This window comes from Eublepharis macularius, chromosome 8, assembly GCF_028583425.1.
Source record: "Eublepharis macularius isolate TG4126 chromosome 8, MPM_Emac_v1.0, whole genome shotgun sequence".
Classification (NCBI taxonomy): Eukaryota; Metazoa; Chordata; class Lepidosauria; order Squamata; family Eublepharidae; genus Eublepharis; species Eublepharis macularius.
In genome coordinates, this window is record NC_072797.1 from 21,367,847 (window position 1) to 21,393,743 (window position 25,897).

Below are 25,897 nucleotides of genomic sequence, written 5' to 3' on the forward strand. Positions count from 1 at the left end.
ACAGCAGAGACAGGAAGATATCATATACCGTACGATTTGAAGTTTATATATAAATGTACATCTAGCTAAACTCTGAAATAATGGCTTCTATACTTGCCAACAAAATTAATTTTGGGTGTAGATATTTTCTTTACAGCAACATTTGCTGGAACTATTGTTGACTTGTTGGCTGCTGCAGTTAGCAACACATTGGCAGAGGGAGTAAGAATTTTCACTGCAGAAGATGCAACAGAAGAATTCACAGCACTGCTGCTAGTTACAATATTTGAAGAGGCTGCTGTAGGTTTGGAAGCAGAAGCAGATGTTGAAGATGTAGCCTGGGTACCAACATTTGGTTCAGTTGAAGGAATGGGTTTTCCAAGCTTGGTGTGAAGCTTAACAACCTAGAAGAACCAATAGCTGTAGTTATTAGCAAAATCTACAAAAAATGCTAAATGTTCAAAATCATGTTGTTTGTGCTTCTAACAGCATAAGAAATGTGCAAGTCTGAGGGACTTTCAAAAGCATTTCCACATCAAACATTAGTTTACTGATCAAAAACGGAATGAGTTCCAATACACACATTACAGATGAACCTGCTGCCAGAAGGAAGAATTTGACAGATTCCAAAATGAATGCTCCAGAAGTCCCATCTTAATTGCTTCTCTATATACCCTATATGAAATTTCAGAATAGTTTACTTTATGCATATCTTATCTGCTGCATTTGTTGTATAAAATGACTATCTCCCCACTGAAGATGGTTTCAGGTGAGTAGTCGTGTTGGTCTTCAGCAGAACAGCAAGATTCAAGTCCAGAGGCACCTTAAAGACCAACAAGATTTTCAAGTTATAAGCTTTCAAGAGTCAAAGTTAACCTGAAAAGGGGAGCTTTGAATCTTGAAAGCTTATACCCTGAAACTCTTCTTGGTCATTAAGGTGCCACTGGACTCAAATCTTGCTTCTTCCCACAAAGATTTTTTGCCAAACATAACAAGGTCTACTTAGTGGAGGGCAGAGAACCTACTTTCTGATGCTTAGCTCCACGAATATGGGCAGCATAGGCATCAGCTCCAGTGCAAGACACATCACAAAGTTCACAGCGCAATTGATTTTGAGTCCCACGAGCAGATGAATTGTTGCTGGTGGTATTCTGTGATGCTTTCAGCGCAGCTTCTTTCTTTTTATGTTTCTGTCCTTCCAGATGTTCCTTGTAAGTCTGTTCAAATGACCACACAAAAAAGTAAAATGCACCTTCTAGTACATGCTGTTATTATTTATCTCATTGAAAAAGCAAAGATGATAAGCTAGACGTAGGACTCATTAACAGGCTGATTTTGCTAAGACATTTACATGTATCATGATTTTCACCTGTAAGTCTGTTGAAAAATTCCAGAAAATACAATTCCCCTAATCATCTGAAGACTTCGTTTTATTCAACAGAAATGATTATTATCTATTATCTATCTATTATTACATTCAACCATTTCCAAGCTAGCATACTTCCCAAACAGTACAATGAGAAATCTCAAACATAAAGTTTATACTCAGGTTACTGATACCTTATTTGGTATGAAGCAGATACTATGTACCTCCTCAAATACAGTAACGTTTATTACAATATACCTTTTAACCTTGAAGCCTTCTTTGCCTCTTAATATATGAATATTTGCTACACAGAAACTGATTACACAATGAGAAGACAATGGTACCTGTGGTCCAGCACAGCTGATCTTACAAACATCACAATAATGGATCTGGGGTGGTTTGGGAGGTTGTTTTGGTTTCAACTGTTTGTTTTGGAATGGTGCCTTTTTAGTAAAGGTGGTCCCTGTCCAAGCGGCTGTTGCAGCAGCAGCAGCTGCAGCCGCTGCTGCCTGTTTCTGCTGCTGCTGCTGTTGTTGGTAATAAGATGATGCAGCTGAATACACTGCAGCCTCGTAGCCAGAGTAAGAGGTACCTTAGGACAACAACAATAATTAAAAAAAGATTTGAGTTGCATGTGTAAAATTTTACACATTGGTAATTTTAATTAAACAGTGTTTCTCAGAGATATAGCTAGAATTCCTTTTATTGAAGTGGAGTGGATCCTATCGTATCCTACAACTGCTCCACTGAGCAAAGTTTATTTATGTGTTTATTTATTAAAATATTTATACCCCACCTTTCCTATTGGCTCAAATGTGAAGTTTTTCTCAAACCTAAGAAGCCTTCCCTTCAACTTGTGCCTCTTCCACTGGAGGAAGAGCCATTTAGGCTGGAGGAAAGCTACTTGGAGGATGGTTAGATCCACTTCCAGTATCTTTCAGCACTAATATAAAATAAACAAATCAGGTTTCTTAAACCAAACGGAAGTGAAACTATAGTAACAATATAAACAGTCTGCATGCAAGCAACACAGATTATGTAACATTCAGTTAAAATGTTTCTAGCCAATGTGGTTACACAGGAAATTTTAAAATCTGTATTTCATGTCTATGTGAAGGATCAAAACAAAGATTACCAGGACAGGGCTCCTACACAGCTCTATGTTCCCTCACATCCTGCATTAACAGCCTACCAGCATCTTCCTTCAATCATCCTTGCTACAGCCATACCTTAGATTAAGTTAAAAATCCCAATGTGTGATCTATTCTAGACACAATATGGCTCTTCTTGTTAAAGAGAGCAGTCATATTTAGTGCAGTATTCTTATACCTCTGACCTCAGCATCTCATAGACACCAGAACTGTAATTTCTACCCTCCAAAGCTCTTTTCTACCCTCCAAAGCTTTCTCTAAACATTACTCACCAGAGTAAGTAACCGCTGTTGTACTGTATGTAGCACTCTGGGTATACGAGGGGACAACAGTAGCAGCAGCTGCGACTGGTTGCACAGTGGAAGATACTGGATATATGGAGAAGGTAGTGGTAGCCGGGCTTGGAGTGGCTGGTTTTATGGCAGTCACTTGTCGAGTTTGCTGGGCTTGGGTATACTGAGTTGCTCCTTGGCTATAGCCTGCTTTTGCAGCTAATCAGAAAAGAACAAAGTTATAATCTGAAAAATGCACAAGGAAATGGTCTTTCAACAATTTAATAACAGCTGTAATTTCATTTTTTTCACCTTGTAACAGAATTCAACAGAACACACGAGCTCAAGTTCCATCCTAGCTTTTTAACGTTTCAATCTTTAGCATGTCTGTAATGTTGAATGGTATACTTTATTACAACAAATATTATATTAAGACACTGGAAGAGGATTTTTAAAGGTTTTTGTTTCTATTCCCCTGCTGTTATGGCTTCTTAAACCAGCATATTTACCCACATTTTTCAGTCTCACATAATGGCTTGTTTCTAACCAACCACCAGTGACGTGTTCATTTTATCCATGTTCTTCTTCCTCCTGTAATCCCTCTGTTTCCCAAAAGATTATTCCCACAGTGCCCACATGAATCAACAGCAATAAGGTGGGGAGGGGGGGGGTGCTGCAGTGGGAAGAGGGTTAAATTGACTCTCCTCCCCCTTCCATCAGTGCAATTAACATGGGATCCAGAGAAAATCCATGTGCCTTCAACTGGCAGTTGCTTGAATACAAACAAATACATACCAGGGCTAAAATGAAAGAAACTGATTAAAAAACAAACTAAGATAGTCTCATTTCACATTCTTTCTCCATGTTTTATCCTGCTGAAACAGTGGATTCAGACATAACATCTTCGAGTTATAATTCTGATTAATATATAAAAGTGCATTTTTTGACAGAGAGGTGATGACTAGTTCACACTTAGAACTATGCTCCAAACAAAAATGCATCATACAGATCTGTCTCTAAAAACTGGCTGACTATCTGAATAATGGCAGAACAAAATTATTCGGAAAAGTCTCTCTCCAGCTAAATGCAACATTGTTTTTTTATAATGAAGATTTAAAGCATGGGTGGCTCATCTCTTTCCTAAATAGCCCAAGAAAAGGGGTGGTGTTGTAGGGTGCCTGGATAAGAACAACAGGGTCTGCCGCATCTGCCTATAGCACAGCCTCAGGCTTACATCCACTTGATTAGAATGTCAAGAGAGACTGTCAACCATTATATTTAATGAACTGAAATCTGTTCAAGCTATCCAGCTCTGAGTGTCATGATTAGATTACTACAATGCACTCTGCATGGGGCTTCCCTTGAAATGCATTCAGAAATTTCAACGGGTTAAGAAAACTGCAGCCAGGATGTTCACTGATGTGGGTAATACGGACCATATCCTTCCAGGCTTGGCCCATCTACGCTGGCTCCCAATTTGTTTTGAAACACAATTCAGAGCTCTGGGATTGATCTTTATGGCTTGGGACCAGCATACCTGAAGGACCACCTACTCCTTTATGAATCTACCCAGCTGCTACAGTCATCTCCCAAGGACCTGCTTTGGGTGCCCTGTCTTCTGAGATTAGGAGAAAGACCTTCTCAGTAATGGCAACAAAACTCTGGAAATTTCTCCCCAGACAGCCTGTCCCCTTATGTCATCTTCTGCCAGTTTGGTTTTAATTTTTTTAAAGGAGCATTTTTATTTTAATGGTTTTTAAGACATATTTTTGTTACGTATGTTTTAAATCCACTAGCTGCCTTGATGTATAAATTTTGTAAATAAATAATAAAATTAATAATGGACTATTGGTGCAAGATTACTAGACTACAAACTAGTAAGAAAATACTTACTAGCTTACAAACTAGTAAAAAAATATACTCTGTAGGCCATCTCAAGCTTTCAAGTCAACTTACTCCAAGAATAATAATGAAACAAGTCCAATGTTTCAAAGCCAACGTTTTATGTGTAATTCAGAAAGACAAGATAATGAAGACTTCGTAGTCTATGTATGGCTGAACACGTGCCCTGTATTTATAACTTGATAATCGCATTTTTGCCAGTATATTGTGCCAATATATGTAGTTAGGCCACCCTTCCAAAAAAACTCTTGTTAAAACTCCACTGCAAGACCCTTAAGATTGTTGTCAACCGATCAGACATGCAAAACAGCACAATGCACAATATATCCAGTTTAGCTCCTTGAGGGAAGAGGCAGAACTAGTTGTGAGCATATGGCTTGTTAGTAAAGCTCTAAATATTTTACAAATGAGTCTGCAAAGAAAAGTTACAATAATTTTAAAGCAGACTATTCTTATTCATTGGGTATTGGACAACTGAAGAAAAAAATCAGATTTTGGTATATTACAGCATAAAGTTCAAAGCTATAGTTTTCCCAAACATACAAGTATTTTAAATGATCCCAAAGAATGCAAACCCACCTGTCTGGTAGTATGATTCAGCTACAGAAGGCTGTGGTTGGGCAGCAGCTGCCACTGCAGCTGCAGTGGCTGTGGGTTGTTGATAATATTGTTTGCTGTCATAAGCCACAGCTGGAGCAGTGGATCTAACGTATGAATAGGAGTCCTTAAAATACACAGGGAGAAAAAAAGAAGACCTGAGGACTTGAGTTTTTTCCTTGAACACATGAGATTGTTACTAAATTATTCTGGAATTATCCAGAAAATCAATCATTAAAATACAGGTTTATCAGAACGACCTAAAGGCTGAAGTATAATTTTTCCTGACATTATTAAATATTTCTTTACATTCCATGTTTCTACTCCAAAGAGTACTTAGGATAGCTATTTAGTTAGTGCAAAGTTAATTCAGTACCAAGCATTATTTAATCTTGGTTTAAATAAAAATATAAACGCATCTGAAATTATCAAAGCAGCAGTTTCTCCTTTAAACAACCATTCATACTTTAAAGGGGAGGCATCATTAACTTAGGTCTGAAGCCACCTCTTAATTACAGACAGACAGACAGACAGACAGAGATGTTGTACTACAGAGCCATGTATAGTCTGCAGTTTCATAAGGAATTCAGTGTCCCAAGATTCTCAGCTTTCTTTTAACATGGTTTCTAGCGCTTTTGATAGGCTAAAATAGGCCATGCTTGGTGAAGTCTTGTAGGAAATAGGAAGGGGAAGGTAAAAAGATCACCTCTTTAGAAAGAGGAAGCAAGGTGAAATAAAAAAATGATACAATGAAACTGAAATAATTTATGAAGGCAGGAAAGTACAGAACACTGACTTCATAGATCAAGCACACACACCAGGGATGGATATCTTGAGAGCTCTGAGCAGTGCTTAGTTTTCAACTTGCTAACAGTGCTTAGTTGACCAATTATTCCATCATTTGGAAAAGACACTTCTCACACACTCGGAATCATTCCTACTTTACATGTTCATAAATACAAGGCTCAGTTTTGGAACTCAAAGCAAGAAGTTCACAAGAGTATGGGTCAGACACAACCACAAATCAGACCCTTCCTATATCCATAATCCTGTTAATATCTTATTATTACTTGTAGATAACATCTTGATTTCTTTTAAAAAACTAAATCTTGATGGTTTCAGAGAAATGTCTAAACATGTGATTAAAACATCTTATATGTACCACAACACTTGCATATCTTACCTCCAGCAGGTATCCAAAGTCTAGTCACTGACCTAAAGTGAATTTGAGATACTTGGACCAGCCTTGGAATTAACTGAAGGGTTTTTTTTTTTTGCTGGTTTTTAAATTGCATTTATATTTTTCTATGGAAGCAGCTTTGAGGCACCTTAATGGGAGAAAAGTGGCCTATAAATATTTATGTAAATAAATACATGAGAGAATTACATATGGACATCCTTATGTATTTTGCCTTACGTGTTTGACTGCCCTCCACTTTTCAAAAGAGACGTCCCATTACACTACTGCAAAAATGTGAGTTAAGTACTAAGTACACTTACCTGGTAGTTTTGCGTTGTGACTGGAGGTGGCGGCGGTGGAGCTTCTTGTTGTCTCTGTGTATAACCGTAATCTGTTGCAGTATGTGCCGTAGGGTAGCCTCCATAGGCTGCAGCTGTTGCAGCAGCTGCAACAGCCACTGGAGCAGGCCTGGCTACTGCAACTGTTGCTGCTGCTGGGGCGTAGGCAGCAGTAACTGTGTGTGCAGCTACTGGAGCCTGATGGACAGTATAGCTTGCCACTGTAGTTGGATGGGAATAGGCTACACCTGAAGCTGGCTGCTGGCTGCATTTGGAAGATGACAAGAAGTATTACCAGTAAATATTTTCTGATGCCCAACTGCTAAACAATTACATTGTTCCATGTTCATGTGTATCTGGGGAAAAAGGCTCAAACGACATTAGATACACAATATCTACAATTTAAAGTACCAGGCACGCATCTCTGGATGGAGTTCAAAGTTACTACTCATACTAATTTTACTTTTTTTCTGAATGATTTTAACAAAGTAGTATTCTGAAGAAATGCCTAAACCTATATATTAACTGTTAGACTTTGTGGCGATCTATACTCACTAAAGCATTATAGTGCGTTTTGAGTAATACTCAGTGTGCTGCTTCTACTGTTCTGCAATGTTCCTTAAGATATCCCGTTGTGCAGTAAACATGTAAGACCAGAGCCAGAAGCACACTCCTAGAAAGTTCTTGAAGACGGGATGTAACGCGCTTTTGCCCATGTCTGAAACTAAGCTTCCGCTTAACCAAAAGAAAGATGTATCTTTCCCTTGGAAAGCTTTCAGCAATTCGTTCTCAGACCTGTCAAACAGCTAAGTTCTTTGAACCACCTGTTTATCAGTACATTTATTTTATACAGGGTTCGATATTGCTTTGCAGCTCCTTATCAAACACACAGACACCTGTCCAGAGTTTATTTCACTTTATTGAAAATACACCCTAGTTTTTTTAATGAAGCAAGTAATAAAAATATAAATGGTTATTAATATAAATCCTATAAAAACAGAACACAGAAAGGCAGTAAGAAATAAGTTTGCTAACATTTCCTAATAAATTCTAAGTTTAACATAATCAAAGTTTCTATGAAATGCATAGGTAAATTCTCACCTAAATTCTCTCAAGAGATTTCTTCCATCAGAGCTCTGACATGCTATCTGAATTTGCATTTTTATAAGTCATCATATGCAAATATCTAAGAGCTTTTCACGTGATAGCACAAACAAGTGATAATTGGTCTGATGCTTCACTGAATATTCATAGTTTCTACTGTATAACCTTCCAATTAGTAAAAAACGACGTTATACTCAAACTTGCAAAACAAAACTATAAATCTCTGAAAAACATCAGAAAAAGTTAAGTTCAGAGATCACTACTGGTTGAATCTCTGATAGAGGAACATTAATCTAGATAGAGTCCACTATTTTAGTTAACTGTCAAAAGATTAAAGCACACCTGTTAGAATTACCTAACACTTAGAAAAAAAACACACAGACGGTTCATGCAAAGTTTGAAAGTTCATCTAGAATACAAGTACATGGCATAGTATTGCTTAGTATTGATTATTGTTGTGCTTTTATCTATATTGGTGCAACAGGGAGGTCAATCTAAATATTAACAGTGAAATTCTAAGCAGAGTTGCTCCAGTCTAACCCCACTGAAATCAATGGGCTTAGACTGGATTAACTCTGTTTAGGATTTCCCTGGAAGTTGCATTTGCGGCTTTCCAAACCAAAAGTGTTGTTTCATCTCCTCTCCACCCCCAAACTCTTACACTTGGCCTAGCAGAAACAGTAAAGTTCTTTGAAAAATCTATTCTGGACACAAAGAAGGAAACTCAGGAAATGTTAAAAACAGAAGATGAAATAAAAGGAAAGTGGGCACTACCTGTACAGATTAAGAGAATTTGTATCTTCATATAATTCTTAAAGAAGTGTTCATATAATGCTTAACAAAAAGGTGACATTAAATGAATGAAGCAGAACTATAGACAAACAACACTGATCACCTTAATTTGTTAATTTTAAGACAGCACAGAATATTAAATGACAAATATGATCAAATATGTTATTTGCTTAAAATATATTTTGTTATGGTACAGAATGAACAGCCTTAGTGTTATTGCTTCTAAGGCAAATAAGGTTCTGTTACCACATTTACTTTAGCAAACCTGTTCCCCTTGCTTCTGCCACAAAATGCAGAGCCAGTGATCGAGTTTGCCAGATTCCACACATTTTCAGGATTCAAACCCTTGCTGCAGGGGCTGAGAGGAAAGCCCTTCAACCACCAGGCACACTTGCAGAAACTGGTAACATCTGCCTGTCCTCCACAGGCACAAGGAGGGTGCTGAAAGGGAGACTTCCTTGGTGAACTAGTGGGTCAAGTGATACAAACTACCAAAATGAACTGTCACTTGCTATTTAATTCTCCCCGGCTCCTTGCTCTGAACAATTTCCTATGGCTGACAAATGCACAGCCCACTCCTGGTTGAATCTGTTGCCCCATACATGCACAAGGGCAAATAGATCACTGAATTAACATATTTAAAGGTTCCTTCCCATGCGGTCACCGTCAAGTTTTGTTCCTTTCTTTAACCTTAACTACTGGATCCATTGCTCAAATTACACATACTGTAACAATGTTTTGGGGCTATTATAATTATGCTATATTAAGTAAAATGTTGTAAAAGGAGTTCTAACAGATACTCTCCTCTGTTGTTGCATTAGAAAATATTTGCTATTTAGATACAACAGAAAGAAGGAAATTATCTGAGCCTGGGCAGAGGGGAAATACCTGCAGGTGGAGAGGTGGCATAAGGTGATTTTAGACTAGTTTAATTTTTTTTATATCTGTTGTTTTAATGTTTGCTTTATAAAATTAATTTTACATGCTTAGAACTTCATCAAGTCCTGAAATGCTCAGGAGAATGGCAGGATATAAAATAAAATTGTTTTCCTCTTATCAGTGTATGAAGTAATTAATTCTATGTTCTGTATATTCTGCTTTTAACATATTCTGCTTTTTATCTTATGGTATTCAAATCTGAGAACTCCTAAAACACTGTAGTGTTTAACTTCAACATGAAGAATTATTGGTGTATGAAAAGAACAATGAGGGCTCAGATTACTCAAGCTTGTAGTGTATCTCAGTCTCTTATGGAGGATCCAACACAGTACAAAAAATGGCAAAACAAATTCTGTAATTATCCATTCTAATCATAAGATTACTACTGAAATCATGGCCTTGTAAAGCTAAAATTAAATGTAGGACATTCACAGCGCAATCCTAAAAAGAGTTACTCCAGTCTAAGCCTATTGAAATCAATGGGCTTAGACTGGTTTAACTCTTTTTAGGATGGTTGTTGTGGGCCGTGAAAGCCTTCGACAATACATCTTTTTAGGATTGCACTATCAATCTGTTTCTTTCTTTACAAATCTTTTCTTCCCTACAATAAATGTATCATCTAAACATTTTCAGTTAGAACTATGTATTTAATAACAACTAATAAAAGTGCCAGAAAATATTATCTGAGGCTGACTTTCACATTAGTCCCAATACTACGATGCAGATGCAGTCTACCTGTCTGGCCTCTACCAGAACCAGGGCCTTTTCAGTCCTGGCTCCGACCTGGTGGAACTCTCTTTCTGAGGAAACTAGGGCCCGGCGGGATTTGTTATCTTTCTGCTGGGCGTGCAAGACGGAGATGTTCCGCCAGGGATTTGGTGGGGGCTAGGCTGTCCTCTCGCCGGCCATACCACTGAAGACCGTCTACCACCCATGCAGGAGCTCATAAGTGTGGCACAGGGCATGATGTAAGAGCCAAGCCCTGTGCCTAAAATGCTGTATTTTGATATTTATTCTGGCAATCGAGAAATTTTATTGTATATTGACTAGTGTTTTAATGTTTATTTATAATATTTTTATTGTTTTTAAACTGTATGTTGCAAATTGTATGCTGATACACTGCCCTGAGCCTGTCTGATGGGGAGGGTGATCTAGAAATGCAATAAAATAAATAAATAAAATATTCATGCACAGGGCACTTTCACGTATGCAAGGCTTTCCCTCCCCTCCCACTGCAGACCCTCATGTTGCACTGCTACCTCACTGCTACCAAGGATCCACCAACTCCCAGGATTCACATTTTGGAAAGCATAGCAGGCTGCAGCAGGAATAAGGGAAATGAGTATTTTTTACTCTGAAATAAGCAGCTGCTTCAAATGAAAAAAATGCAGCCCTACTGCTAATACCCCAAAGATGCAAGAATTCTACTTCCCACCTGACTTAACAGCTGCAACTGAGGTACAAACAACAAAGCCATTGTATTAATCTGTCCTAGACCCCCTTCAGTGGTGGCTTCAGTCAACAATCTATATTTGAATGTAGATACAGGCTACCTTGCTCCTACTGGGTTTATCAGCAGCCTTAGATACTGTGGACCATGCCATCTTGCTGAGGTATTTGGAAACAGAAGTTAAAATCAAGGGATGTGCTTTGGAGTAGTTTAAATTATTCCTATTGACTGGACACAGAGGTCGCCATTGGATATCAGCTGTCATCACTGTAAGACTGGTCCTGTTGGGTTCCACAAGATCCAGTCTTATTTTCCATGCTATTCAAGCCTCTACATAAAGCCCTTAATAATAATTTGTGGCTCTGGAGCTGGGTGTCATCAATATGGTGGATAACCCTCAGCTCTATATTTCTTTATCCAAACTACGCAGTGATGCTCTACAGGTCCTGACCCACTGTCTTACAGCTACAGTCAAATGGCTAAGAGTGAACAAGTTGAAACTGAATCCTGACAAGACAGAGATGATGCTGGTTGGACAGGTTGAGATCCTGAAGGACGCTGTGCTTCCTACATTTGATGAAGCCCAGCTGACACTCCTTGTCTCAGTTAAAAGTCTAGGGGTCATAGTGGCCCAGCACTACTGACGGAAAAGCAAATTAATCAGCTGCAAAAGGAATATTTTCTTCCATCTTAATTTAGCATGAAAGATGGCTCCCTACCTTGACTCGGCAGATCTGGCCATATGGATCCATGCTATGGCTACCTTAAGGCTAAACTATTGTAATGACTTTACACGCATCTGCCCTTAAAGTCAACTCAGAAACTCCAGTTGGTACAGAAGATTGCAGCTTGGTTACTATCAGGAGGTACGTGGTGAATGCATGTGACACCCATTCTGCAGTCAGTCCATGAATCACCAATCAGTTACAGAGTTGAATGCAAGGTGCTGGCCACACCACTCTTTTATCAATACACACAGTGTGCAGGAGGATGTTTTTATAAAGAGATTAGAACTGCAGTACGATGGAACAGTCAGAGGATGCTTTTTATAAGAGAAGAGAACTGCAGTCTATTGCAATGTCTATAGTATGCATCATGTTGCCTTTACTGCATCATGTCTTCCATTTGTAATCCACTGTTGCATTGTTTATGATACAGAGAGTTTTTTGTTTGCACAGTTTTCTCATTCTATAATCCTCGTCTTGTTGCACTGTTTATTGGATCCTGCCTGACTGCATTTTTTAATAATTTGAAATTTTATTTGGGGGGGTATTTTTTTTCTATTTTGTAATCTGTTTCAAATCTCAGGAAAAAGGTGGACTATAAAGCAAATAAATATTGAAAGCAATGCCTGCCATAAGCATACCTACAAAATCTCCAATGCATTGGAAGGATTGGGATAGGAAAGTAAGGCTACGGAGGCCAAAAATCTTCTGTCTTGTGTGGCTTGAGTGTCTCACTTGAGAATTCCTATTCAAAGGTTCTTGTTTTGCAATGAGACAGTTAAGATACTAGAGGTCTCTTCTTTTCTGGAATTAAATAAGTAAGGACCTATATGGCAATAACACACCTCTACTGCTTTTATATCAATGAAATGCTGAATGACTGCCTTGACTCGGGAACATTTTCCTGGCGATCAGGACTAGTCCTGAGGGAGACTTCTCATTGTCCATGACTAACTACAGCTTCCTTCCTACAGTATCCAATTTTCTGTGATTGCAGTCTCTCTAATTTCAGGAGAACAAAATATAGCATCAGACTGAGAGTTGTCACCCTGTTCATTTGTTAAGATGACACCCTAAGACTAGGCATGGTGGCTGAGCTAGAAACTCCACTGGTCTAACTAGTAAAATGTTGATACTTTGGAACCTCCGTTACTGACAAAAGATCTCCAGGCACAAAGCAGTGCTAGGAAATAAAGAAATCAGCATTGGATGAAGTCTGCTGTCCTGTTTGTTATGCAGGTGCATCTGCAAGTTCGAGCTCTTATGATGATAATAATAACACTAACTTGTTCACCGCTCTGAGTGGGGCACTAATCTGTCTAGAAGAGTGGTATATAAGTACATTATTATTACTGTTGTTGTTAATAAATGTTTGTTGTTGTTGTTGTTGGTTTCATTCTCCTGATCCACAGACTAGAGAAGACAGACAGATCTTTTGATGATTAATCTCCCATCATCTTTTCTGGGGAGGGAGGGGGCATAGTGACAATCTTCTATTTGAGACACATTATTAATACTATGGCTGAAGTAAATCAACCAAAAGTTTTCCTCATGAAAAAAAGTTGATGCTATGTTCATTTCAGAATGCAGATATGTCTTAGCCAGATATTGTGGGTTCTCAGATGGGTCTCAGATGTTTTGCTAATGAGTTAGGAACCATAGACTTCACCATTATGTTGCTTTACATATTATCTGTTGCTTTAAATATGTACTCCTATATACTACCTGTGCTTCATGTTGTTTAATGTCAGTCCTAGAACTGATTATGTTCTGTTTCAGCAATACTTCAACCCCATATTGGATCCTTGCTAATACTATGTCTTTGTAAACTTGTATTCTTTTACTCCATGACATTGTTTATAGAAATGTTTTTGACACTGTATGGAAATGCCTGCCCTTGTCCTTGCTAGTGATCGTACTAATCTCACACTATGTAATCTGCCTTGCGTCTCAGCGAGAAAGGCGGACTATAAATAAATAAATATTGTGGCATAATATGCTCACTGCCAAAGATCTGGTTGCATACTGGAAAGCCTCTGGAAGAGCCTGCTAGGAATTCTGCCACCCTGTAAAGCTTCAAATGACCTTAATTTCTTGCCAACATTCTCTGCCAAACTGCAAGACTTGGGTCTGGGTGGGCTAGGATCTCCTGGGGGGGGTGGCAGAAATTGAGGAAAGGGGGTGGTGTGATCAAGGTTAATGATGTTAAGAAAGTGTTCCTGGGTGTCTTGGGAAAGGATTCCTCTAACATCAGATGGGCTGCCTTTGAAATTTTCATTCTCCAAATACAAGGTCTGTATCAGTTTTGTCAAGAGAATCTGAAAGGTTTCAGTTTTTAACAGCCTCTTGTGTAAGGGCATAGCAGATTTCCTTTTCTGAATGCTCCCTCTCCTCAAAAAGTAGCATAAGCTTTCGAGAACCACAGTTCACTTTGTCAGATGCATCTGACAAAGAGAACTGTGGTTCTTGAAAGCTTATGCTACAGTAAAGTTGGTTAGTCTTAAAGGTGCTACTGGACTCTTTTCTATTTTGCTACTACAGACTAACACGGCTAACTGCTCTGGAAAGAGGAGGAGGAGGGAAAGACAAGCAAGGAGGAAAGGGAGGGAAATAAACTAAAATAAAATGTATGGCCACGGCGATACTCAGAGACCTCCGGGAGCCACACAATATGTCTAGAAGAGCCACATGTGGTTCCCGAGCTGCAGTTTGGCCACCCCTGTTCTATGTCCTGCACTGTGGATTGGAGAAGGAAGATGAACCAGGTGAAGAATCCAAAGAGTCCCTCCATCAGCAAAGAGCAGAACTTCCCTGTGACAAAGGGGAGGTAGCACGGGAAGCCTTTTGAGTGGGTGGAGGAACTGTCATGTGGGAGCTATTGCATCCAGCACGGGATAAACTCAGCTTTCCCTGTTGCCCTTTCAGAGAATGGGGAGAGGGTGATTTGGAACTGAAGACGGACACACTGCTCCTTTCTTCACTTTCCTGTTCTGCACCAACTCTTGGATAATTGATACGCTGAAGCTCCAGTTAGCTGCCTCCTCTTGTCAGAAGACACAGTCCAAAATGTGGAAGGAATAAAAGATAATTTTACCCTGCCTTTTGAGTTTGAAAGTTGGCCCATTCCTGCCTGCTGGCCTGACATGAAACAAGACACAACATTTGAATCTGGGATTGGAAACATAAGCAATTCTTCCAATGGAGGGTGAGGGAAATCTATCCATGAACAAGGTGTTAAAATACAAAAAATCATATAAAACAGAGTGGAATGACTGAAGGACCAGCTTCTTAGTAAACTAAATGCAGTCTCAGACATCTCCCAAATTTCACCCCCATCTATGTAACAGAAAACTAAAAAGGCAGATGACTAAAGGGAGGGGGTGGCTGGGAAATCACTGCATTTCACAACTGCAGTCACTGCACTGAAATGTATTCAGGGTGCTTTAAGGTACTTTTGTTGAAATTCAAATCTACCATTTTAAAGTACAGATTGGTAAAAACACACACATACTCAGAAGTTAAACAGAACAATTATCTGCAATCTCTATAGTAGTATGGGTGAACCTTGTACTGCGTACATACATTTTACTTATTTAGATATTTAAAACCAATTTCTTCCCCGTATGAACCTCATCATTCACCCCTTCTCCATCTTATCCTCACAATCACCACCTTGTGAGGTAGGTTTGGCTGAGAGTGGCTGGCCTAAGATCATCCAGCAAGCCTCCCTGGCATAGTGGGGATCCAAATCTGGTCCACCACACCCTAGTCTGACACTAATTAGTATACCATGCTGGTTGATGCTGACAACTTGAATTAGATACCGAATATTCTTGTTCTTTGCACGAAAATGCCATACTACGTCCACTATAATGCCAGCATCCTTCTCTGTCTTATTTTCTGCATTTCCTCCAATGCTCTAATCAAGCTAATTATATTTCACATCGTACATTCACATCCTATTTTACTTCTTTGCAACACCCCTTCCATATTCAGATTCTCCATTCTTACCTGTATCTGGAAAAGGGAGCTTGACTCTAACGGGTGACAGAGTTATGCAACTATGCCCAAGATGAAGCCCATTCACATTCATTAACCTCCTTAGACTTTAAAAAAACAGGAGGAAGTTACTAGATTAACAAAACTATATGGAAAAATGAAAGTTGCATGGGAAAAACTAAGTAACATAGCATCTCCCTTAGTCACCTTCCATTCTCACCTAGATTACAGATGTCACCCAGATTCAGAATTGGCCTATGAAACTTATGTTTAGAATGTTGTGTTTTTTCTTATTCTCTATGTTTATTGTTTATAGTGTATAGCTATTATGTTATGGTTTATAGTTTAAAGAAAATTCTACCCGTAGAGATGATGTTTTTAAAAAGAAAAGGCAAATAGTCTTGGGGAATACAGGATGGAACAGTAAATCAGTTTAGAACTTCTCTTTTGGCTGTAATTTATTTAATCTACTACTGTTTTGCATTATATAGCATATATTTTATAACAATTTTTTGCTTGTACCTAGAGCTCTTGTATGATGACAAAAGAGAGGGGTTAAAATACTTTGTTACTATTACTACTATTAATACTAATACATAATAATATACAGGCACTCAAGTCACTTCAACCTGTTGTTGTTGGGTATGGAAGAAATAAGATGGAAAATACAATTTTCCCAGACTTATTTGTAAGAAATGAAAAAGAACTGCAGCCATTTGCTTACTTAACTGGAAGCTAGGTGGTTCAGTGCTGAGAGTGCCAAACTAGGAACCTAGGTTCAAATCTCTATTCTGCCATGGAAGCTCCATAGGTGACCTTGGGACAATCACTCTCAGCCTTGCTGTACTTGGTTGTTGAGAGGGTGAGCCAGAGAGGGAAGAGCAGTGCACCTTGCAGGTGTCAGCCTGTAGACGGGCAAAATCAACAGCAGCCCGTACATGGGTTTTCTCTGTGGCGGCCCCTACCCTATGGAACAGCCTGCCTGAGGAGGTCAGAAGAGCCCCCCACGCTCCTGGCTGCCCACAAACAATGCAAAACTGAATTATTCAAAAAGGCCTTTTTTCTCAGCTAAGAGGGCAGTATTGTAGGAAAGGGATCCCAGATGTTTCGCGAATGACTTAGGAACCATAAACTTTACCATCATGTTGCCTTACATATTAGCTGTTGTTTTAAATATGTACTCCTATATACTACCTGTGCTTCATGTTGTTTAATGTCAGTCCTAGAACTGATTCTTCAACCTCATATTGGATCCTTGCTAATACTATGTCTTTGTAAACTTGTATTCATTTACCCCCTGACATTGTTTATGGAAATGTTCTTGACACTGTATGGAAATGCCTGCCCTTCTCCTTGCCACTGACTGTACTAATCTCACACTACGCAATCCACCTTGAACCTCAGTGAGAAAGGCGGAATATAAATGACATAAATAAATAAATCCCAACCTCCTCCAAAGAAGGGGTGGATTAATCATGCACTACAGAGACAGAAAGCAAACTCCAGGGCAATCTGTACATCCACTAGGAAGATTTGAGTCCAGCATCACCTTAGAAGACCAAAAAGATTTTCAGGGTATGAGATTTCAGAGCTCTCCCCTTCAGATAGGGAGGAATGTTGCAAGGAAGGTCATCAAGATGAATGCATTGTACCTTCAGCCTTCTGGCTGGGATAGAAAGGCTCAAGCATCTTCACTCCTCCTTGTATTTGAAGAAGGGAGCTCTGACTCTCAAAAGCTCATACCCTGAAAATCTTGTTGGTCCCTACGGTGACACTGGACTCAAATCCTTCTGTTCTACAGCAACCCAACACGGCTGGCCACCTGAAACTGTCTACAGACCGACTTCCGCTTTTAAGTACGGGCTATTAAATCCCCAGCATGGAAGGTAAGTCTGGGGCGGATCCGTGCGTGTTTCCACCCCAGCCAGGGCCCGAGGAAGGAGGCCTCCGAGGCTGCCAGCTCCACCCCTCCCGACAGAGCTATCCACGCGTATCAAACATGCCCGCCCGCACAGACAACAGCGCGCGCGCGCGCCCCCGCAAGTGGGAGAGGGCGCCGCGGGCCGCTTCTCCCCGCAAATAAGAGCGCGCGAGCGAGGGCGCAGGTGGAAATTTCCATCCACTCACCTATACTGGGCAGCAGCCCCGGTGTGGGTGAATCCGAAGTAGTTGCCGGTGGCCATTTTGGCATCCTCCCCCAACCGGCTGGGCACTGCAGCGGCGACATGGCGTGAAGGGAAGAAGGGGGGGGGAGAAAACCGGGCCCGGTCAGCGCCAGCTCTGGAGGCCACGAGCGTCCCATCCCCCGTTCCTCCTCCCGCCCCCGGCCAAGCGGCTCTTCCGCCCCCTCCTCCCTCCCGCCTCAGCTCGCCAACGGCCGTTACTTACCATAGGTGAAAGACACGACCGGGCATATGGGAATCATGAGGCCGGGCTGTCACCAATGGCGGCGGTGCAAACTCACTCGCTCGTCCTCTTCAGCTACACTCGCGCGCGCGCTGCCGCGACCCCCCCTCTCTTTTTTTCTCCCTTTTCCACACCAACCGCCGACAACGTTTTCCACAGCGGCGAACTGAGAAGCCAGGCCTCGCCTTTGCGCATGCGCGGGGGTTGTCGGACGAAAGGTGCGACGGGAACTGTAGTTTTTGTCTTTCCAGGCCGCCTCCCCTAAGCAAAGAAGGGGCGTACTGGACTCGAATCGTACGAACGGGGGCATGCGCACAGGTGTGCAAAGGCTGTTGGGAAGCGTAGTTTTCTTGCATAAGGACAGTTTGTTCTGGCTGTCTCTCCCTCCGCTCCCCTCTTCTCCTCTGCCAGAGCGCAGAATAACTAGAGAAGAATTGTGGCTACGGCTAAAGGATAAATGCATACAATACAGATCGGGTACACTCTCACAAAATGAACAAGTCTTCTTTTTGATAATTTAGTTGTTTATTAACATGATTTGTTTATTTATTAACAAGATTTGTAAAACTGAATTATTTAAGGGGGCTTTTTACTCAGATAGGAGAGCTGTATTGTAAGGAAGTACAATAGAGATGCATATGATGAGGTTTCTGAAGAAGGGAGCTCTGACTTTGGAAAGCTTACACTGAAAATCTTGTTGGTCTCTAAGGTTCCACTGGTCTCAAATCCTGTTGTTCTACTGCAGACCAACATGGGTATCCATCTAAGACATAGAGACTATAGACTTTACTACTATGTACCGTATGTTGCTGTTGGATCATACTTTTTGTTTTGTTTAATATGTCAACTCTGTATTGTTGACAACAAGAATCCACCTCTGTATTGGATTCTTATTAGTTTTTTAAGTCTCTTCAGATTTTCATTTATATATCCTATTATATTGTTTATTGAAATATATTGAGGTTCTGTGGCTGTTAACCAGTATAGAACTACCTCTGTATGTTCTGGGGGGTCTACCATATTCGTTCTGAAGTGACATGAGCCTGCACTCCCCAAATCCTTCCTTACTCTGACCCTGAGGTTAAAACAGGTACTGGCAGTCAGGAATTGGATCCTCTCCCCCCAAATTTACATTCGCCCTCCTTTCCACCATCCTGGAGGTTGAACAGCCTGAGTACTTAAGTGGAAGAGCAAGATTCAAGTCCAGGAGCACCTTAAAGACCCAACTAGATTGCAGGTACGAGTAACAGACCTTTACATCAGCTACAGTCCAGACATGAATATACAAGATGGAATGGCTCATGAGAGAAAGCATGCAGTGGATTAATTTTTTTCCACAGAGAGATGGTGATCTGACTAAGTTGGTCTCATTTAAACTGGTATCATAGGCAGATCATTATCTGCTGAATATGTGGGTGGATTTGGCACCCTTATTTGCCAGGGGCAGCAAACCAGTCAGGACAGATTTATGGATCCATCTAGTCTGAAGGATTGCATTGATCTTAATGGTAACTCTTTTGCCATTGTAGTATCATCATGGAATCAGCAACAGCTATAGAGTCTTTCTTTCTACAGAAGACATCTTACACGGGGATGCTCAAGTGAAGGGAGATGCAATGTTAGTAGGGAAGCATAGTTTAAAAAGACAGAGCTGGGGAAGATTGCTCCTCAGAGGGTTTGTTAATTTCATCTTTGCCTCCCCTAAGGCTCTGTCAATTTCACCTCCCTCAAACCCTCTGAGGAGGGATCTTGCCCTGCTCTGTCTTTTTAAATTACCCTCCTGTAGAGAGGTGACATTGACAGAGCCTTCTGGGAACAAAGATGAAATTAACAAAGCCTCTGAGGACCAATCTCCGCTGTCTCTTTCTTTTTAAACTACGCTTCCCAGCTAACATTGCATCTCCCTACACCTGAGCGTCCCCATGTAAGATGTCTTGTCTAGAGAGACTCATAGTTAGGATTGTTCTTCAGTGCCCTCTCCCCTAGTTTAACAGGGGTTTATTGACAAATTAAGGGAGATTAAGAGGAGGAAGAATCTTGAATCTTTCATATGAGTTCAGCTGCAGTTCAGATGAGGGAAGCAACATGACCATCTGCTTGTCAACTGTATAGATAATTTCAGATGGATCTTCCTAATTGACATTGACAGGATTCTTGGGGTTGTGAAGGCCATCTGCATCCTAGACCCGTGCTTTTTTTTCTGGATGGTAAAACCATGCAAGGAAAAACCAAAACTATTCAGTGATCTTTGATGGAAGGCAAATTTTCAAAAGTGTTAAAAGAAGCCTATGGTGAAGCCTTGTGGAAGAAACTCTAGCAAGAGAGGATTTGGCCAGCCTGCCTTTTCCAGGTAAGGCTATTTAATAAGTGATGGCGGAGCAACTCCAGGGTTTACCTGGATAACACATCTGATCGTGACCCATTTTATTGGGATTTTGGACTGGTTTGGGTACAGAGATGTGCAACCTTTGTTTGCCAACGGACAAAGGCAAATGCCTCATTACTGACTCTTCTCAACCTGTGGCTTTTGACATGGTCGCTCGTTCGATTTGGTTGAGGCAAGTGGAAAAGAAAGAGGTCGGGGATGGCTGTTGTTATCATCTTTCTCCCACAGATCGTTCCATTTAATTTGCAATTCCTTACCTATAATTATTCACAGCTTGGGGGGATTAATCAGAAATCCCATCCCACCCATGAAATCTTCCCTCCGTGCTACACTATCTTTCTATTTGCATTTCTACAGGGCAATTCTGAGAGCTGCCACAGTGGAGGGGCAACTGCAGCAGCGTCGGTCCATTCCCTATGAACATTCTGCAGGGAGGAGCATGGCACAGATGGCATAGCAAGCACACCGGTCCAGAGCAACCCCAGTAACGTTTCTTCCGTCAGACAATGACAGGCGATGACACCCTATGAGTAGTCACTGATCTGGCCACTGCCCCTCAACTCCACTCCCTCACCTCATAGGGAGAGATGGTGGACAGGGAGAGAAGACCCAGCAACAGCAGAACCCCAACAGAGGCATGTGGCACAAGCAGCCCCCTCCCCAGCTCGTAGGGGAAGGGCACCCCCATGCAGCAGACAGGATGCCCATCACTTCCCTGGCAAGGGCCTGACTGGCAGCAAAAGTGCTGGCCTCATGCAACCATCCCTGCTCCAAGCCATTCACCCCTTCCCTGGAAAAAGTATAAATAGAAAGACAAAAAAGATAATAAGATGCCAGCCTTGAAACCATTCCCCAACAGGCCAACATTCGAACTACTGGGCCAAGGTGGGAGGTTCAAAGGGGGTGTGCCAGCAGGCACTAGGTTATCCCACTGCAGCTCTTGCATCACCCCCAGGGGCCAGGTAGAGAATATTGCACTGGCAAACACAGCTCAGTGGAAAGGCACTAGGCTAGCACAGCCAGAGCTGCCAGTTCAATCCCCTGATGGTGAGAGGTGAGAGGCAGGCAGACATTTTGCCTTTGCAAATAGTAAGAGGAAGATCAGGACAGCCTATCTGATGGGCCTCCCCAGATATCCATCAGTTTGGCTAGGAGAATTGATCCACAACCTCCCATCTGCTGCACCCACGGCAGCAGCTCCCTTGCATGTGCCATGGGTTCTCTGCCCCTGCAATGACAAGCTGCATGGCTTATCAGATGCTGGCAGTGTGAGACCTGGAGACTTCACCCTCTCCACAGCAGCCACACACACACCCCTGCACTCCTCCAGCCCGTTCCCCAGGCACATTGCATGCAGCAGCCACCAGGGTATGCATTGGGGGGGGGGCAGTGGAATCAGCTGCCAAGGTGCCAGTGGACCCCTGCTGTCTTTTGCAGCTGAACAAACCTGAGGTCCACTGGCACCTGAAAGACCAACCACAGCTATCCCAGCACGGGCATCCCTGAGTCAGAGTCCTTTTTCTTGGATATGTGACAGGGCATCCCTAAGAGGAAGTCACAGATGGTGAAGCATGGGGCAGGGAGACATGTGGGAACTAGTTTCATCCAGTTACAAATAAACGGGGACCGAGCTAGAGCAAGATGGGTAGCCATGTTTGTCTGGAGCAGTAGAAAAGAGCAAGAGTCCAGTAGCAGCTGTAAGACTTAACAACATTTGTGGTAGGGCATGAGCTTTTGTGAACCACCGCTCACTTCTTCAGATACATCTAGAAGGTAAGTCCATCTGTCCTTATATCTTGGAGAAGTGGAGTGATTTCAGATGCCAAATGACAATAGCAGGTAAATGACAAAAGCTAGTGAATGACATTAGCAGGCATGATTGGATAGGGTGGGGTATGCAGAGGGGTGGTGGGTGTGGAGAAATCAGCATTGGCCATGAGACAGGAAGCCTAGGCCTCGATTCAATCCAGGTTGATGCATTGTCTTGAGCTTTGTTTTCAGCTGCAATGCAGCATTCTCTCTTTCTAATCTCCCATTGAAGGGGACAGAGCTGTAGAACACCCCAGACCGGACTGAACTGCAAGTCATGAAGAGATCTGATGAACTGGGTTGCTAACTCCCTCTTCCAATATGGCACCTGTGCCTTGGCGAGCTGGTTCCAGGGGTGGGGGGAGGCAGGCTGAGCCATCATTAGCACAGCATGTATCTGAGTAAATGCTGGTTGGAAAGCTGCCCAAGGCAGGATGTCCCAGGAGATGGGCTGGAACCAGAGATAGGGCACAATGGCAGGAACGGCTCCCAGATCTCCCTGCTGTATCAACACCTGTACAGAAGTGAAATAGAAACCTGAGCAGTGATGGCAAAAAGCATAGAGGCCATGCAGACACAGCCATGTCTGTGGTATCTCAGTGGGGTGTGCAGTTGCACCCCCATGGGGGCCCACTTGCCAGGAAGCCCCCCTGAGGTGCATGCTGTTGCCATCCAGATGACACCAAACCTGTGAGCAAGCGCTCTGCTATTGCAGCTGATGGGTGCAGTGTTGCAGCTGCTGCAGGAGGCTCCAATCCTGCAACGCGATGGGTCCAAGGGTGGCTTGGCCAGCTGATTCCACATAGCGCAGTGCAGAAGCTGCCAGGTAACCTACACCACAGTTGTGCCACATCTCCCACCTGAGAGGGGGCTCCCTGTCAAGGGAGTGGAGGCTGCAAGCATCCCTACCATACCTGCCCCCAGGCAACTCTTCCAGAGATATTTCCCATAGGAGTATGCCCCATTGCAGGACTTATTTATTTTTTTGCTGCATTTGTACCTCACCTTTCCAGTGGGGACCCGAGGTGGCTTACATAATTCTCCCTTTTATCTCTACAACATGGGTTAGGCTGAGAATGGGTGGCTGGCCCAAGGTCACCCAGCAAACTTCCAAGGCAGAGCAGGGATTTGAACCTGGGTCTCCCAGATGCTGGTCTGACCCTGTAACCACTACACCATGCTGGCTCACACATGGTGATCCTACAGGGGACATAGTGCCAGGAGGGGCTGGCTTGGGCTGCATCCACACAAAGTGACTGCTGACTTTGACTGTGGTTGGAGCCAACATTGCTGGGGAGTGCCTGACCTCATGCAAGGGGAATGGGGAAGGGACTTGCAGACTCCCAGGCTGGCAGGGGCAGGGGCTTCCACTTGGGCCTCCAGAGATGCCATGCCCGTTAGGGTTCTGAAATGAGAAATCCAAGCCACACAATATGGACTTTGCTCTCCCCTTGGATGGTAGTGCTAAACGCCCATTCCGTACCTCTCCTGCCACTGAAGTGCAAGACCGCATGATCTAAGTGTACATGGCAGAGATCTCTGAGACAGAGTCCTGTGCCATGTGCCCTACCTACTGTCCTACGGAGCTTCCAAGCTGGGGTTTATGTGGCTGTAGTTGGCATCCTTTGCTCTGCCTGGGCTTTTGCCTGAGCTGTGCCTGTGGAGGGCACTTGGCCTTTTCCATTGCATGAGTGCCTATGGCCTACGCTGCATTCTTTCCTGGCATAACTTTCTGCCAGTGTTGGGGGGCATTTCTAGAGATACAGTGGTATACCACCACCTAATTGGCTCCCTGTGCTATTTCATCCCCCAAGATTGCATTGTTATTTAGTTATTACACACTTATTACATTTTTATTCATGTCCATAGAGCTTACAGTGGTGTACATCAGGGGTCCCCAACCCCCAGTCCACAGACCAGTACTGGTCCATGGCCTGTTAGCAACCAGGCCGCATAGGGAGTGAGTGGCAGGTGAGTGCAGAGCCAGCTCCAGGGAGCAGGCGAGGTAGGCGGTCGCCTATCACCCCCAGATGGGATCGTCTAGTTGCAGGAAAACAAACTCAGAGCTCCCACTGATTCGGCAACGTGGTGAGTTGTATAACTATTTCATTATATATTATAATGTAATAATAGAAATAAAATGCACAATTGTATCATCCCGAAACCCTCCCCTCTCCCTCCGGGTCTGTGGAAAAATTGTCTTCCGTGAAACCGGTTCCTGGTGTCCAAAAAGTTGGGGACTGCTGGTGTACATGTTTCTGCCACCCTTCACACAGTGTGGTGTAGTGGTTGGAGTGTCAAACCAAAATCCAGATTAGGCTTGCCAGTCCCCCAGCGGGGGATCCCCTACCCCCAGCCTCCACCTCCCATCATCTCTCACCTAGCTTGCAGTGGGGGAGGGGGGAGGAATGGGGTGGTGGTGGGTGGGGTGGTGGCGAAGCACGCTCCAGAGTGCCCCTGAGCCATGCCACAAATGATGTCATTCCTGGCATGACATAGAGGTAATAGGTTGTGCCAAGTGCTGATAGAGTAAAAATCACCCCCCTCAGTTTAGTGTTTGGGGCCAATTTTTACTGAATTGGCTCCTGGCACAACCCGTTACTTCCACATTGTGCCGGGAATGTCGTCATTCCCAAGTGATTCAGGACACTCCAGAGCAGCACACACAAAGTAAGTACCCCCCCCCCGCTGCATGATTCCTCCCGCAACCCCCTATCCCCCAGTTTCACCCCCCCCCCCATCGGGACCTGGCAACCCCACAGGAGACCCAGGTTCAAATCCCCACTCTGTCACATAACCTTGCTGGAGGACTTTGGGCTAGCGGCGCATTCTTAGCCTAACCTACCTCATAGGGTTCTTGTGGTGGAGAAAGCCCTCAAGTCAGAATTGACTTATGGCAACCCCTGGTGAGGTTTTCCTGGCAAGAGACTAACAGAGAAGGTTCTTGTCAGGATAAAATAGAGGAGAATGATGTGAGTTGCTTTGGGTACCCACTGGGAAGAGAGGCAGGGTATAAATGAAGTAAATCAATCAATACATTTATTTTTACAAGAAACCTGTGAAGCTGAGAGGCAATGTGTGCTCAAAGTTTCTGCATGGAATTTCAAAGAAAGCAAGTTGTGAGTCTGGCTTTCCCTAAATCGAGCAGCCATTACTCTCTCTCTTTTGGGAACACTCAAAACTTTCTTATGCCTAGTCTGACCACTACCTGGCAGGAATGGTATAGCCTGATGGTGTCATATTTCAGCTGCAAAGCAGAATTCTCACTTGTTTAGAAATCCTCTCGCTGAGGGTGCCATAAATCGACTGTGAGTTAACAGCGCATACCTAGGTATATTCCTGCAGGTTTTGAGTCCAGTGGTACCTTAGAGCCCAACACAATTTTCAGGATATAAGGCTTTGAGAGTTTGATTCACAAATCTCCATGTAATGCTACCATAATCACGTGATAACAGTTATCTATGAACTAGTCCTGTGAATGTGTGCTGGAGTTAGAGAGGAG

General features: G+C 42.6%; 1 protein-coding gene and 1 non-coding gene across 3 annotated transcripts in view; both read right to left on the reverse strand.

Moving 5' to 3' along the window:
* ZFR (zinc finger RNA binding protein) overlaps window positions 1-18,377 on the reverse strand; it is a 39,315-nt gene extending 20,938 nt beyond the window's left edge. For both annotated transcript variants that reach the window (XR_008597500.1, XM_054986201.1), the window contains exons 1-8: window positions 18,183-18,377; window positions 17,922-18,006; window positions 6,768-7,050; window positions 5,250-5,394; window positions 2,769-2,987; window positions 1,690-1,937; window positions 1,005-1,196; window positions 98-383 (exon numbers count right to left, since the gene is read on the reverse strand). Coding sequence is in view for 1 of the 2 variants with exons in the window: in XM_054986201.1 (XP_054842176.1) it covers window positions 98-383; window positions 1,005-1,196; window positions 1,690-1,937; window positions 2,769-2,987; window positions 5,250-5,394; window positions 6,768-7,050; window positions 17,922-18,006; window positions 18,183-18,219 (1,495 nt within the window). In the remaining variant the exon portion in view is untranslated. The remainder of the gene's footprint in view (window positions 1-97; window positions 384-1,004; window positions 1,197-1,689; window positions 1,938-2,768; window positions 2,988-5,249; window positions 5,395-6,767; window positions 7,051-17,921; window positions 18,007-18,182) is intronic.
* LOC129335250 (small nucleolar RNA SNORA66) lies at window positions 8,862-8,998 on the reverse strand. The gene has a single exon (XR_008597592.1). It is a non-coding gene; the product is annotated as a small nucleolar RNA SNORA66 (small nucleolar RNA).
* Window positions 18,378-25,897: the final 7,520 nt, after the last annotated feature.